Below are 16,439 nucleotides of genomic sequence, written 5' to 3'. Positions count from 1 at the left end.
CTAAAATCTGATCTGGCTAAACCTCGCTTGAGTCAAACTTAGCCTGCAAAGCTGATCGCCATCAGACTGGAGGGTGGAGGGAACTGCATCATACGGGGAGGGCGGGGTTCATGTAATGAGTCCGAAGATCCTTGCCAACTTTCTGAAGCTACGATGACTCTGGGCTCAGGAATTACCACACGCATCAAGGCAAGGGGTCACCCTGAGTCCATGCCTAAAGCTGGTTACCCAACCGAGCCCCCTGGGAGCACCCACTAGGACTCACTCACTGAATCAATCATCTCCTGTTTGCAAGGGCCCCCTCTACGGAGTGTCATATACGAATGCACCACCAGGCGGCAGTATCAGACTGCTGCACAACCTCTCTGTCTAAGCATCCTACTGTTGGCCAGACCGTGGGAAAGCAAAGGAAATCAGGAGCAGAAATCAAGTCAGCTCTTTTCCTTCCCACCCGAGCTTTCCCCTGGCCCAGAAGGGGCATTGGGCCTCATGTGGATTTCCCGCATAAGACCGATAACTCCTCCATCTCAAAAGAAAGGTTGGCACCGGGCGGGGGAGAGGAGGCAGGGAGAAAAGTAAACCCAAGCACCAACAGATGCCCAACTGAGTCCTCATTTTGGATTTTCTTTTTTCTTTCTTTTTTTCTTCAGGGCCACACCTGAGGCATACGGAAGTACCCAGGCTAGGGGTCGATTTGGAGCTGTAGCTGCCAGTCTACACCACAGCCACCACGACACGGGATCCGAGACAGGCCCACGACTTATGCCGCAGCTCACGGCAACGCTGGATCCTTAACTTCGTGAGGCCAGGGATCAAACCCGCATCCTGATGGATACCAGTCAGGTTCTTAACCTGCTGAGCCACCACGGGAACTCCTCCATTTTCTTTTTGAATGAAAGTAGCAAACATGGACCACTGAACGTGGGATTATAACAAAGAAATCGGAGTGAAGGAAATTCCTCTGTATATGCAAATTACAGAAACAATGTATCTGGGGATAGAAAGGTGTGTCTGCAAACAGAGGGGGAGATACCGAACTAAGAGAGATGCCAAAAGGCCCAGGGCTGCCTCAGAACACAAGGGATCTCTGGCTAAACACATAAATGCTACAAAGGACTATTCTTTTGCATTATCTCCATCATGGTTATACACTAAAAAAAAAAAAAACCTGACAGGTAACAGAATGTGGTAAATGGAAGAGTCCATAAAGACCACCTCGTTCAAGGCCAGCGAAGCTGAGACTCAGTCGGGTCCAAAGATGAGCTCAAGGTCACACAGCTAGTGAGTCAAAAGGGCAGGGAACAGAATCTGAGTCTCTAAGCTGCTGGTTTGAAGCCATTTCCATGACACCACCCTGGCTCTGTATTCGCATTATGTGTCTATCCTTTGCTGCTGCTAAACGACTTATAGCCAGTGACCAGAGTTTCTTTCTTTCTTTTTTTTTTTTTTTTTGTCTTTTTAGGGCCAAACCCTTGGCCTACGGAGGTTCCCAGGCTAGGGGTCCAATCGGAGCTGTAGCCGCCGGCCTACGCCAGAGCCATAGCAACGCGGGATCCGTGCCGAGTCTGCGACCTACACCACAGCTCACGGCAACGCCGGATCCTTAACCCACTGAGCAAGGCCAGGGATTGAACCGGCAACCTCATGGTTCCCAGTCGGATTCGTTAACCACTGAGCCACGATGGGAACTCCAACCAGGGTTTCTTATCTCGGCGCTCCTGACATTTTGGTGGGATCACCCTTTTGGGGGGGGGGACCGTGCTGTGCACTGTAAGATGTTGAGCAGTGTCCCTGGTCTCTGCCCTCTAGATGCCAGGAGCACCTCCCCACCAGCCCCCAGACACTGCCACGTGTGTCCCAGGGGCCAAAAGCGCTATGCTACACAAATCCCCGAGTGCCAGCCTACGTGGAACGTTCAAACAGTTTGGTGGTGAGAGTACAAGTTAAAGGGGCTCAACTCCAGGGAGGAGGGGCCTTGGTCCCAATCTTCTCTAAAAATCAAGGACGGCAAGGTCGCTGGAGGCTGGCTCACAAAAGCGCACGGGGTCAAGATGGGGAGGGCTGGAGCCCAGGTCCCGCTTTGTGCACCAGCCATCAACCAGACTGTTCTCCAGCAGAGCAGTCTGGTGTTCCACAGGGGCTACAAGCAGCCAGAGCCTGCCACCCAACGGAGGCTGAACTACCACCGACTGGGTGGATGCAATTCTCACGGCTACATGTTTCTCGATTTCCAGAGCAGCAGAGAAACTGACTCAGCAGACGTGACTGGACTCGCTGGCATGTCTTTTGAAGGTATGCCAAATGTCTTTTGAATGCGTTACTTTCGTCTTCCCCTTTGATGGAGTTACATCCTTGAAAATCACAAGGTCGAAGGACAAAGAGATGAAGCCACAGGGACAAAGGAAGCAGAGATTTCTGCAGAGTCCCAACCAGACACCGTCCCCAAGCTGGTGAGATGCGGCCACACAGAGAAAGCTCCATCTGGTACACACCCTGGAGAGGGAGTTCACCGAGGCCCAAGTACCCGGTTAGCCGCCTCCCAGGGGAGGAATGCGTGGTTCTTACCGTCATTTTCAACAGTTAGCACATTGCGAAAACAGGTCCGGTACCTGGGAGAGACTCCTTTGCCAGTTTGGGGAGCCGTGGCATCTATGGTGGCAGCTCGAGGGCCCAGGAAGAAGCCCGCAGAGCGGGCGCAGTCCTACCCCGGGAGCTCCCGGGTCTTCCCCGCACCCGGTCTCCCCACTGGCACAGCCTCCTCCCCCGGCCCGGGGGCCCCGTACCTGCACCCGCGGCAGCGGCAGCCGCCGCTTGGGGCTGTCTCTCGCGAGGTCCTTCCGCGTCCCCGGGGAGCCCGTGCGGCGGCAGGGACGCCGGGCCCGGCAGCTCCTCCTCCCCCAGGGCCGAGGCCGGAGCCCGCAGCCGGTCCAAGGCGCCCAGGCCGGGCCCCTCGACGCCGCCGTCCCCCAGCGGGGCCAAGGGCGAGTCGCGCGAGGCCGGGAGGAAGGGCGTGTCCAAGGGGGAGCTGGGCGGGGACAGGGAGGACAGGGAGGAGCGCGAGGACAGGGACGCCAGGGACTGGGGCGTGTCCAGGGAGCGCCGCTGCTTCTGGAAGCCCGAGGGCCCGGCGGCCTCGGCGAAGGGGGCGTCTCGGCCCAGGGCGTCGAAGGGGATGAGGTCGAAGCGCAGCAGCTGGCCGCCCTCGGCGTCGGGCCGCTCGTACTGCGGGAGCCCGTAGATGTCCGTGAAGCTGACGGAGCTCAAGGAGCCGCGGCTCGAGGCCAGGGAGCCCCGGCTGGAGGCCAGGGAGCCGCGGCTGCTCCCCGAGGACACCGTCAGGGTGCTGGCCGACAGGCTGAAACGAGAGCGCCCCCGAGCTGAGCAGGGCGGCCTGCGGCCGGGGCCGGGCCTGCCGAGCTGCCAAGGCTGCGAAGCCCGGCCTCGGTTCCGCTGCGTTCGGTTCCATACAGAACCAAGTCCCGCCTCGTGGCCCAGGAGCCCAGGCGTGCCTTCGAGCACCCGTGAGCGCTGGAAGGCACCTTTGTAACCACTTCCTCGGTCTCTTTGAGGGTCAGTCGAGAGCCGTGGCTACCAGCAAGCCCTCAAGCCCGAGTTCAAGTTCTAGGTCGAACTGAGACCCGCTGAATGCATCTGGGCAAGCGCTGCGCCCTTTCTGGGCCTTCCATTTTCCCACTGGGCGCCCTGATAACAGCCCTTCCTGCCTCAAGGCACTCCGTGGAGGGTAACTGAGAAAGCAACACACAGAAAGCCCTTCACACTACGCTGCACAACACAGAAGGGCTTGAAAACAGGAGCTAGTCCCCAGAGCATCTAAATCTGAAATCTGACCTTTTTTTTTTTTTTTTTTGGTCTTTTTGTCTTTTCCAGGGCCGCACCCATGGCTTACGGAGGTTCCCAGGCTAGGAGTCGAATCAGAGCTGTAGCCGCCAGCCTACACCACAGCCACAGCAACGCAGCATCCGAGCCGCGTCTGCGACCTACACCGCAGCTCACGGCGTTGCCGGACCCTTAAGCCACTGAGTGAGGCCAGGGATCGAACCCGCAACCTTGTGGTTCCCAGTCGGATTCCTTAACCACTGAGCCACGACGGGAACTCCTAAATGTGACTTTAAAGATATTCATACTTTTTAAAAAAATGCTCAAAATAAAAACATATGGGTGCATGGATGCGGATGGATATATACACTTCTGAAGCTGTAACCAAGTCCTTGGCTCAGTCTGACTTCAGATTTGCTGTTCTGAAGTCACACTGGGCTCTCCCCACCATCCTTGGATCATGAATCAGCAGCAACTCGTAACGATATCATGTCTCCACTTTTCTGTCCTGTGTTCACAACCCCTGCAGGTTCTAAGTTCGGGGAGAGAAAAGCAAGCTAAAGGGAAGGGGGCAGTTCACGGACACGTCCTTCTGTGGTGCCAATCAAGCATGGTCTTCTCCCTTCCAGTTACCCACCTCTTTAACTGGGACTGGAGATAAGACGTTAGGCGGGTAGCTTCTTCCAGCTGCATCAGGAGACAGTTTCTTTTTTCCTGAAGGAGAATCCTGCGGGTAAGAAACCAATCCGTTGGTCGATTTCAAAGATAACAAGCCTATTTTCCTAAGAAGAAATTCAGCTATAAACTCCCCCAAACTGATTTAGGTTTGAATGATTAAATTTTAACACCCCACAGCCCGTGCCCGGGGTGGGAGCGGGGGGAGCTTCCGCCTCAGGACCCCAGGCTTCCAATCTTCCAACGGGCTTCAAACAAAGGCAGCAGAGAGAAATAGGCTTGCCTGGGCCAGGCCCAGAATGTCACCGTCACTGCTCAGGGAACCCTACGGGGCACTTGGCTGCACCCGGCATTGGAGGTGGAAGACTGAGTGTTTACAGGGGCTCATCAGCAGCTGTGCACACCCCTCTCCTTACCCAAGGCCAGAAGTGGTGGGGGGGGGGCACCTTGGGCCAATTCAGTCCCAGCTGAGGGCGCTGTACCCGAGGTCGCAGCTTCCTGGGCGGGTCCCACAAGAGACATCAAGGGAACGAGCTTAGGTGACCAGGTCCTGAACCAGGCATCAAGCATAACACCTGCTCTGCGGGGGTCCCTGGATGTGTGCCCTGGGATTTCTAGACGGTGGGGGCAGAAACCATCAAGGGTGTGGGGTCCTGAGAAGCAGCTGGTATTGGTGGGACTGAATCCACCCCCGTAAGGGAGAATCAACCGGAACGCCGAGGCCCTCCCACCCGGAACAGGCACAAGAGAAGACCAAGGGGCGAACGGCAGGTAATGACAAGCTGGAACAACGCAGAAGCACCAGAGGACAGACGGAAACGTCCACTGCATAGTCCCTCGTCAGCCGCGGAGGCAAGTCCGCATTTGCTCTGAGTAGGCTTTACTCCGAGTGGGGTGACGGGTGCAATGCCTCCTCCCCAGGCCAACTGTGAGCTCCACCATTCCTGGGAGCCAGACCCAGGCCACGGAGCCCACCTGTCTGGGGGGCGTCCTGAAACACAGGGGCGCGCTGCATGCAGCCCCTGCGGAGGGTGCAGGTGGGCTCTAAGAAGAGGTTCTATCTTCCCTCGCTCTGTCCCCTTCTCGACCCTCTCCCACTTCTATCACTTTTTCCCCTTTCTTAGCCACCCCATGGCATATGGAGTTCCCAGGCCAGGGATCAGAGCCCAGCTGCAGTTGCAACTTAGGCTGCAGTGGATCCTTAACCCACTCACTGTGCCAGGCCGGGGATGGAACCTGCGTCCCGGTGCTGCAGACTCCACCGATCCTGGTGTGCCACAGCAGGAACGCCCCTCTCCCACTTCTGAACAGGCCCTGGGAGCCTCGGGAGCCCTGGGCAGAGCTGGCACCTCTGCGGAAGGAGGTGCATGCTCCCTCCACCCTTGGCCTCCTCCCCCTGGCGAGGAAACCCGCCAGGCCAGAGCTGCCCGAGATTAAATAACCACGTGCAATCCAGCAATTCAGCTCTGGCTCAGCTTTTCCAGTTGGCCCCGAGCTGGACGCCAGTCCCCAGCACGCCCGGACCGCCCCAGAACCCCGGCGGCCAGCCCACCTCTCCGTGGCGCCCTGCGCGGACGTGGCCCGTGCTCGCTGGATCTCCTCCTCCAGGCGCCGCCGCTCCTCCTCCAGCCGCGCCACGTCCTCCGCCGGCCTTCTCTGCTGGATGATGAGCTGCAGCTCCTGAAGCAGGGCCTCCTTCTCTTTGACAAGCTGCAGCCGGTCCCTGTCGGCCTCGGCCATGCCCGGCCAGGACTCGCCTTCGAGCTGGGCCAGCTGCTGCTGGATACTCGACACCCTGCGAGACAGGGAGGCAAAAGCATCCACAAGACTGGGTTAAAACAGCGTCTTCACACGCTGCACGCCATCGCCCCGATTCTAGAAACTCACTCTGACAAATCCTGGAATCACTGCACTGAGTAAACCCCAAACGACAAAAATAAAGGATCTGGGGGAGTTCCCCAGTGGTCTAGTGGTGAGGACTCAGGACTTTCACTGCCGAGGGATGAAGCCCAGCCCTGGGAACTGAGATCCCACATCAAGCAGCTGCATGCCACAGCCAAAAAATAAAATGAAATAAAATAAAAACCACCCCCCCCCAGGAGATCCCGTCATGGCTCAGTGGAAACCAATTTGAGTAGCATCCATGAGGATGCAGGTTCAACCCCTGGCCTCGCTCGGTGGGGTTAAGGATCCAGCATTGCTGTGGCTGTGGTGTAGGTTGCAGATGCGGCTGGGATCTGGCGTTGCTGTGGCTGGGGTGTAGGCCGGCAGGTATAGCTCCGATTCGACCCCTGGCCTGGGAACCTCCATATGCCGCGGGAGCGGCCCTAAAAAGACAAATGAATAAATAAATAAAGGATCTGGAAATGAGGTGTAATAGAAATTACGTGTAAGTCCTTTGCATAATCTACCCTGGCCTGTGAGATTTGGGATGACAGTAACCGTATCCCGTTTGTTTCAAAGACCTGACAAAAAGGCTGGCAGTCCCCGCAGCGCCCATGGGCGAGGCGCTATTTCAGATCTGGGGTTTCCTACGCAGGGCTGTCCTGGAGGAGGACGGGGCCAGTTCATTGCTCTCTGCGCCCCCTCCTTGGTGGCTGGACACGCACCAGACGCTCCCAGCCTCCTGCCCAACTGCTGACCCCACCTTGAGAGAGTCCGGGGAGAGAAACGCCCCCATCATGTGAGGCTCAACAGTGCCGCAGGTCCTGACCACACGGGAAAGTCACAATGCCTCGCGGAGAGCAGGTGCGCAACAAGAGCTGAACGCAGGACACGAGCAACAAACGACTCAGCAAATACATGAAAGACGGCGAGGCGGCCCTGGCGAGCGTGGGTGTGGCGTGGGGGACATCTGGGTGGATGCGAACCAGTCAGCCGCTCGACCCCCCCCCCCGCCAGGGGTGAAAATACGGCTCTCACCACCACCCACGGGCTGAAACGTCCCATGTCTGCTTGGCAGACAGACTGTATCCCTGCTGGTGTCCTGCGGCGGTGCGGAATGAGAGCGAGTGGAGGAGGTGCAGCTCGCGTTTTCAGAGCATCCTTTCAGAGGAGCAGGATGTTTTAAGCCCGTTAAGTTCATATGTGGCTAGAGATGGGGGCTGTTTCTGGGCAGAAAGAAGGAACTCCAGACCTGACCTGAACCCCGTGCTGTGGCCCCAAACCAAAATCCCCAGAGAGCTGTGGGGGCAGGAGAGTGGCAGGTGCACGTAGCCCTCTAGCCTCGGAGATAGCAGTTCTCAAAGTGGGGTACCTCAGTGTGCCCTGGGAGCTTGTTGCAAATGCAAACCTCAGGCCCCACCCCAGACCTGCCGAAGGCCACACTCTGCGGATGGAGTTGGGCAACCTGGGCTCTGACAAGCCCTCCAAGCGCTTCTGATGCTCGCTTAAGTCTGACCGCTGCTTTCAGGCAGCCCGGCGTGGTGAGAAGGATGCTCAGTGGCCTTGGAGCTCTACGGGGCTTGCCCGAGGCACCCACATGATGATCCCCACTGAAATGGGAACGGGGAACGTGCTTCTGAGGCTGCCCCCACTGGACACACGTCTCTCATCAAAGCCGGATCAGACTTCAGCATCCCTCTCAACACTGTGCTTCCTGCAGATACTGCCCATCAACTGGCACGCATGCGGGTGTTAAAGTCTCCCGGCCATCCCTGAACCAATTCAGGCTCCTCCTCCCGGACTAGACATGAGCGCAGGGACTAGTCAGCCCAGCTGGAGAACCAGGCCAGGCTCCTTCTTCGAGTACTAAACCAAGCAGAAAAACCCACAGTCATGAAAAGAGTACACAAGGTAGCGTTTAAATGTACACACTGTACTCAAGCCCAGTCCCCCCCCCAAGAAGGTAAAGAAAACAGCTGAATGTCAGTGGCTTTATTAATAAGCAAGTTCTCTTCCTTTTTTTTTTTTTTTTGTCTTTTTGTCTTTTGCTGTTGTTGTTGTTGTTGCTATTTTTTGAAGTTCTCTTCTAACTTAAAACAAATGTCCTGCAAATGTGGTAGAAAATGGTGCCCAATCATGTCACCGAAAAGACTAATGACAGATGCAGCTGAACAAGGTTAGGAGTCCAAGTGGGCTTAAAGGTCCATCTATGTCTAATTAGTGTAATTAAAATCCGTGGCAGTCACAGAACTGAAGCCCAAGCAAATGCTCCCAGCAGACGCAGAAAGCAGTTAGCAGCAAACCAGACATGAGACCCAATGAAACTGCTAGAATATTCTACCACAGATCAAGTCACGCCAAAGGTAAGGAGTCAGCATAAAAGAGATGGATGATAATGAGCAAATCCACTGTGTCCTCATAATTTGTCACTGCAAACTATCTGATCCACAGGAAAGCCTATTTGGGCTCAACTAAAGTGAGTAATATTGGCCTTCTAATGAATACACACTAATCATTCTCATACTACAAGCAGACATATTTTCAAAAGCAATCCCCTCCCTCCAACTTTTTTTGGCCGCATCTGCACCCTTCGGAAGTTCCCAGGCCAGGGATTAAATCCATGCCAGAGCAGCTACCCAAGCCACAGCAGTGACAATGCGAGAGCCCCAACCCGCTGAGCCACCAGGGCACTCCTCTGATTCTTATTTATTTATTTATTTATTTATTTTTATTTATTTTTTTAGGGCCACACTCGCAGCATATGGAGGTTCCTAACCATAGCCACAGCCACGCAGGATCCAAGCCGCGTCTGCGACCTACAGCACAGCTCACTGCAACACCAGATCCTTAACCCACCGAGCGAGGTCAGGGATCAAGCCCTCTTATTTTTGATAGGTGACCGCTTTTATGGCCTATCTATACATAATCTCTCACGAAGGCCCTTAAGGCTTTAAAATACGCATCGTCCGTGTGCTTAGGATCCTGAAGAAATGAAAGCAAGTCCCCAGTCAAGGCTTCCGGCGTCATGTTCACAGTGTGATTTCCAAGTTCCGTCCCCTGAGTGGGCCTCATGTAGGCAGAAGTCAACTCTGAATCATTTTTCCCTTCCTGTATTTGCCCGAACACCTCTTCTGCTATAACCCAGACGCCATTCAACTATGAGTGGAAACTTGCATCTGGGCTGCAGAAACTGCTCACACCCTCGCCTTTCACGTGGAAATCGCAAACATGACTTGCATTTTTCAAAGAAGAAAATGCACTTTGACTATTCCACAGTTTTGAGGCCTGTTTCGCATATCCAGAACACTCCCCAGTTGCTTGGATGTATGCCTAAGTTCTGTGATCAACGATAGAACATCTGTTGCTAAAATACTGCCGCTTTCGGGAACAGAAAGGGCACTCCAGGCAAGCCACGGCCCCGTCTGACAGTGGGGGGACGTGATAGGTCCCCATGCCACCTTCCTGGATGCAGTGCCAGCGTGGAGCCTCGCATCCTCAGATGTCAACGACAGCTGCAGATCTGATGTTAGGTTTCCTCTCCTTAGTTTTCTTTCCCTACACAGCCATTTGAATGAAAAGTCAAAGTTCAAAAAAGTCTCAGCGGAGATCTGACTCGGGGGGAGGGGGGGCAGTGAAATCAGCTCACTGAACCAAGGGGCCATTCGGCTCATCTCTCACTTGACACTGGAAATTCCAGACGTCTGAATCTGGAGCATGTGGCACGAGAAGGGCCCACGAGGAGCTCCCACTGTGGCGCAATGGGATTGGCAGCGTCTTGGGAGTGCTGGGACGCGGGTTCGATCCCCGGCCTGGCACAGTGGGTTAAGGATCCAGTGTTGCTGCAGCTGCTGCTTAGGTCAAGACGGTGGCTCGGGTCTGATCCCTGGCCGGGGAGCCCCATATGCCGCAGGGTGGGGGAAAAAAGAAAACGGGCCTACGAATACCCCACTCTCCCTCCCTGCCCTCACATCTCGCCCCCTCTGAAAGAACAGCTCTGCAGAGAGCGACTTCTGCAAATGCAAAGCATCTCCAGGCTTCCTCCTCTGGGCCTGACCCAGGGAGGCGGAGCTCAGACGCAGGGACTAGGGATGCCTTCCTGGGTTTCTCCCAGCCCCGTCTCACTCCCAAACCCAGATCCAAGGTCACTTGAGAAATGAAGGGAAAATCCAAGGGACTGATCAAGTTCAGCTGGAGTCCTAGCAGGGCAGCAATTCCCGACGACAAGGGAACGGCAGGACCCATCCTGGCAACAAACGCTAAGACACAGCGGAGCTGGACGGGCCGAATGTTTTGTTCCTGTCGGACCCGCGAGTGTTGCCATGGAAACAGCTAAAGTTTGTGCACAGTTCTGGAACGAGTGCTCTTAGGTTAAAAATAAGGAGCCATCTGCGTCATCAGAACTGCTTCAACAAGGCTTGCCTCTTCCAAAATGGCTTTGGAAAATTCTAAAATTTATAACCAATAATGTGAAAATATTCCTATCGGAAGGTCAGCCTTCGGAATCCAAGGCACTGTTCCTGAAGGGAGGAAGAAGTGTTTGTCTGGGGAGGTTACACGTGACCTAGAGCTGAAAACACAAAACGAGTTACCATGAGAGTGGTGGTTTGGTCTAGAGAATTCTCTAGAAATCCTACCAATGCTTGGGATTATGAGGTTCACTTTTCATAAGCCTCCTTCAAATCTGAAATACACAAAAGCCCTCATTGTCCAGCATATTTATTGCACCTTGAAGATTTCCCAACTCTGAAAAACAATCTCGAATCTAGATATGCAAGGTTCTTCTTTGTTAACACTGCCATTAAAAGTGACACCTTGGAGTTCCCTGTTGGCCGAGTGGGTTAAGGATTGGGCACTGTCACTACTGTGGCTCTGGTTACAGCTGTGGCACAGTTTTGATCCCTGACCTGGGAACTTATGCATGCTGCAGGAGCAGCCAAAAAAAAAAAAAAAAATTTTTTTTTTTTTTAAAAAAAATAGGAGTTCTTATCGTGGTTCAGAGGAAATGAACCTGACTAGCATCCATGAAGATATGGGTTTGATCCCGCACTCAGTGGGTTAAGGATCCAGCGTTGCCGTGAGCTGTGATGCAGCTCTGATCTGACGTTGCTGTGGCTGTGACGTAGGCTGGCAGGTGTAGCTCCGATTCGACCCCTAGCCTGGGAACCTAAATCTGCCACGGGTGTGGCCATGGGGGCGGGCTTCTCTTCCACACATTAGTGGGTAACAGGGGACGTGACGCTTTCCTGTGTATGGGAAACCCTTCTCCAACGATGCTCATCGTGGAAGTAGCCGCGTGGAGAGTCCCTGGACAGAATCTCAAAAGCACTGTGCTTTCACTGTGGTCCTCGTTACCTGGGTTGTGCAACAGGAACGTCTTGGTTCTAGATTTAGTTCTTGGCAAAGACCTGCCTGCTGCAGCTCCCTTCCCAGGTCTAGGCTGTTCCAATCATGCATGAAAAAACACACGGAAAAGGCCACTGGAATGAAATGCCTGACCTGGTGCTGGGTGGCTCTGCGCTCGAGACCTGATGACACGGACCCTCCCTAAGTGTCACAGATCTCCGGGGGGCGGGAGGACACAGGGTGGTCCTGACTATGCTACAAAGTGTACTGAGTCCAGCGCCTTGCCAGGTGCAGCTGGTACCTGTGGGACCCGCTGTCGAGTAGGTTTCACGTCAGGAGTGCACTCACTCTGCAGTTCAGCCTTAACCATAAGCAAGTGCAGGGACAGAGGCAGAATGTGATGACTCCACGGGGACTGGCGCCCACAGTGCCACCACATCAGGGGACCAGAACCCACAGCGCCCAACAGAGGGCACAGCGATCAACCACTGGGCAACAAAAATGCTTCAAGGATGTTTTTAAGCAGGTGAAAGTCCAATGAAAGCACCAAACTTAATTATCAAAAAATCAGGATCCCACCTTTGAAGTGCTGCTCAACCATATAACGAACCTCAGAGAACTCTCTCAGGGACTAGTCTCCCCTGCCCCCAAGAAACTTGCCATTCTACAACTTTCTGCCCCAATCCCACTCTCCTCTCAGTTGAGAAAGCCCTTCCACAGTATATGGGCAGACGCAATTCCAGCATCCGTCAGGGCCCAGCTCCCAGGCCATTTTCTCCAGCATCCAAGGAGAGGATTTGTTACAGGGGTTCCGGTTCCAAGACCACAAGCCCTTGGGAGTGACCATGAAGACTCAGGGGGACCCGAGCTCGGGGCGGTGGTGTTCCCAGCGGACACGGTCCCGGAATGGAGAGACTGTGCCCTCCCTCCATCGGACCCCTCCAGGCACGCATGTCTAGATGCCCTTTCTCTCCTTAGGTCAAGGGGAACCACCCCAAGGCTCGCAGCAGGACGGGGGCCCCGGAGAAGGGAGCCAGGAGCAGAGTGGTTGGCTTGCAACGCGCCTGGGCCCCAGGGCTCCTTGCGCTCACCCACCTGCAGGGGTGAAGGCCAAAGAGCAAGTGTGACCAAAGGGGACCCCTGTTGACTCGGTTGATAAATATTCACCGGGTGATTCACTGCTGGAATTACAGCAATGGCCTGAACAGACAAAAATCCCTGCCCTCCTGGGGTTTACATTCTTGCAGGAAAGACAAGCGCTAAAAGAGCAAACATGTGAGTAGACAGCAGGTCGGGTGGTGACATTTGCTGGGACAATCGGGTGATGGGGTCAGGATGGGGCAGTGCTACTTTGTCCAGGATGATCGCAGAAGTGTCTCTGACAAAGTGACCAGAAGGAGGGCAGAGGCCACAGGACCATTTGAGCATCCCACTGCAGGTGGAGGAAGTGCGGAGGGCCAGGGGCACGGTGTTAGTTCCTTTTGTTTCTCTAACAAGTTACCACAAACTTGGTGCTTAAAACAACACACAGTATAGAGCTCCCGCTGTGGCGCGGTGGGTTAAGGATCTGGTGTTGTCTCGGTGGTGGCGCAGGTTTGGTCCCGGGACCAGCAAAGTGGGTTAAGGACCTGGCGCTGCCATAGCTGTGGTGTAGGCTGCAGCTGCGCTCAGATTCGATCCCTGGCCCGGGAACTTCCATGAGCTGTGGGTACGGCCAAAATCAAACACAGACACACACACACACACACACACACAATTATTATCTTACAGTTCCAAGGTTGGATCGTGATGATCATTGTACAACTACAAATGTAATAAATTCATTGAGTAATAAAAAAAATAAAATAAAAAAAAAAGATGTCAAGTAAAAAGTGGATGGGCAGGACTGTGATCCTTCTAGAGGCTCTAAGGAAGAAGCCACTTCACCGCAGTTTCTAGGGCTGCCCACAACCCTTGGCATTTGGCCCTGTGTCACTCTGCCCTCTGCGTCTGCCCGCACGTCTCCTCTGATTCTCCCTCTGTGTTCAAGGACCCTTGGGAGAACACCCAGCTGTCTAGATAATCCAGGGTCATCTCTCCATCTCAAGGTCCTAACGTAATGCCACCTGCAAAGCGCCTTCCGCTATGGAAGGCGATACGGTCACAGGTTCTGGGGATTAACGTGGCCGTCTTGGGGAGGGCATTGTCCTGCCAACTCCAAGCATTAAATCAGAAGTGTGCCTGCCAGCTCTGAGGCCCTGCATGGGTGAGGAACTCTGAAGGGCCAACGTGGATGGAACAGGCTCACACCCTGCTCCTGGGCCCTTGCTGTTCACACCCCAGGAGGGATTTCGGAACAAAACAGGAGGTCCAAGAGTCAGGTTTCCCAATGGCAGCAAGAACCTCTGGCCACCGAAGTCCTTGCTGAGGGCCCGTCCTGTGTGTTGAGGGTTTTTGGCAGCATCCTGGGCCTCCACGCACTGGAGGCCAGCAGTGCCCTCTCTCTGGTCAGGAGAATCAAAAAGAGCCTCTGGGGACCAAGGCCACCCCCCGCCCCAAGTGGTTGATGGGATCTAATGTGGATGGGATGCTGCGATGTGGCACTTGACTGGAAGAAAAAATTCAGACTCGGCAACTTAACCGAAACTCCATCCAACTGCATCACCGGTGAAAAGTACACCTTTCTGCGCGTGACGGCTGAGGTCACGTCTTTGTCCGTTTCTCTGCTGAAGTGTACAAAGACTAGTGATGCTGAACACGCTGAAGAGATACAGAAGTCCGGGCTCTCATCGCCCGCGTGGCAGCGTCAAGACGACTGGGTGGTATGTGGCAGCACTTTCCAAGGACACATCTCTCGGCCCACGTGTTCCCTTGCCAGGTCTCTGTCCGAGGCAACAGCCATTTCCGCAAGGCTGCGGCTTGTAAGCAGATGTGCATCATGTGCGACAAGGAGAAACTGGACCGTCTACATGTCCGTCCAGAGGATAGTGATACCCATTCTCAAAGCTGCGCATCATGTACTACATTGAACTACACTGGGCTGAATGTATTCAAATGTTTAAACAAAAACACCTCATTAATGGTAGGAGGTGGGAAGAGAGGAGGTCTCTGTCGATTGTGCCTTTGACAAAAACAGCGCTTTCATATATATGTAAACATGCATGTGTCAGGTGTGCATAGATGTACAAGCATATATCTGCACGTTTCTGGCCCATGTGTGTACATACGTGCATGTGTGCATCTGCACACGCATGCGCATGCGCACACACACACATACACATCACAGGGACTGCCTGGGGGTATCCGCACCCCCAGAGAGAACCACTGGCATCCTCACATATTTCTGTTGGCTGTGGGGGAGTTTATCTCCCAAGCAGGTTAAAGACCTTTTTTTTTTTTGGCTGCACCTGTAGCATATGAAGTTCCTGGGCCAGGGATCAAATCCCAGCTTCAGCTGCAACCCACGCCAGATCCTTAACCTACTGTGCCACAGGGGACCTTCGAAGCCCACACGTCTTTATGGCATCACACGAACCACACAATTTCTTTTGAATCATCTGGAACAGGGCAGGTGCTGGATGGAAGTACAACCCCCCAGCCTCCTCTGCCCACAGCTTCGGGGTGTGGATGAAGCTGGTGGGGTCACGCATAGAGATCAGCCATCGGGAAATCGGGGAGACATGGCCTTACTGAGATGTCACAGTCCTCCAGCGCAGAGTGGGGGTCCTTGGCCTTGGCACATGTGACATTTGGGTTGGAACGTTCTTTGTTGGGGGCCGTCCTGGGGGCTGTAGGATGTCAAGATGCCACGAGATGCCAGCAGCACCTCCCCCAGAGCTGTGACAACCAAAAATGCCTCTGGACATGGCCAGAAGTCCCCTGGGAGGGGGGAAGTCCTGCCTTCTCATCCCCCTACCCTGCCCCACTGGGAGCTGAAGTGCTTTGTGTGAGCCAACCCAGGACGTCGTTACAACACAGCTCTGATTTCTAAATGCTGCCAGTGCAGCCCAGAAAGGCGCTGCCTTCTTTCTTTTCTTTCTTTCTTTTTTTTTTTTTTTTTTTTTTTGTCTTTTTAGGGCCACACCCGCGGCATATGGAGGTTCCCAGGCTAGGGGTCTAATCAGAGCCACAGCACTGCCAGACCCGAGCCAGGTCTGCGACCTACACCACAGCTCAGGGCAATGCTGGATCCTCAACCCACTGAGTAAGGCCAGGGATCGAGCCTGTGTCCTCATGGATACTAGCTGGATTCGTGAACCACTGAGCCATGATGGGAACTCTCAGGGAGGAGTTTCTGGAAGCCCCTGCTGTCCCACAAAAGGGCTGGGACCCTCCTGTGCAGCTGCACTGCATTTGCTAACAAGCTTCTGGTGTCCTTGAAATACTCCCTTCATTTAAAAAGATCCTGATGAAGCTCAGTGTCCTCCAGAGTAATGGTTTTAAAGACTGGACTTTCTCCCCAAACGTATTCTCTCCATGATTCAAAGGTTATCACTGGGTACCGACCTCATCGCCAGAAAACAAAGAAATCTCTTGCTCTGGTTAGTAAATGTCACAGCAAAATGCACACCAATTACATTCTTAAATGTAGCAAGCATCTATTTTCTGCGTTTTAATACACCACAGCAAACTCCAACACCCACAGGGCGCGGCAGAAACAGGCACGAAGGAGCAGAGGCTTATTGAGAAGAGACACTGGCATCTGCCAAGCGCCAGCGAGA

General features: G+C 54.3%; 1 protein-coding gene across 1 annotated transcript in view; it reads right to left on the bottom strand.

Moving 5' to 3' along the window:
* Window positions 1–16,439, bottom strand: part of WWC3 (WWC family member 3) — a 115,292-nt gene that overhangs the window by 24,281 nt on the left and 74,572 nt on the right. Inside the window, exons 9-11 of the mRNA XM_013985877.2 lie at window positions 6,065–6,307; window positions 4,475–4,564; window positions 2,784–3,355 (exon numbers count right to left, since the gene is read on the bottom strand). Coding sequence (XP_013841331.2) covers window positions 2,784–3,355; window positions 4,475–4,564; window positions 6,065–6,307 — 905 coding nt within the window. The remainder of the gene's footprint in view (window positions 1–2,783; window positions 3,356–4,474; window positions 4,565–6,064; window positions 6,308–16,439) is intronic.

Source organism: Sus scrofa, chromosome X (genome assembly GCF_000003025.6).
Source record: "Sus scrofa isolate TJ Tabasco breed Duroc chromosome X, Sscrofa11.1, whole genome shotgun sequence".
Taxonomy (NCBI): domain Eukaryota; kingdom Metazoa; phylum Chordata; class Mammalia; order Artiodactyla; family Suidae; genus Sus; species Sus scrofa.
Note: the sequence above shows the minus strand (reverse complement) of the source record. Positions and strands in the feature narration are given on the sequence as shown.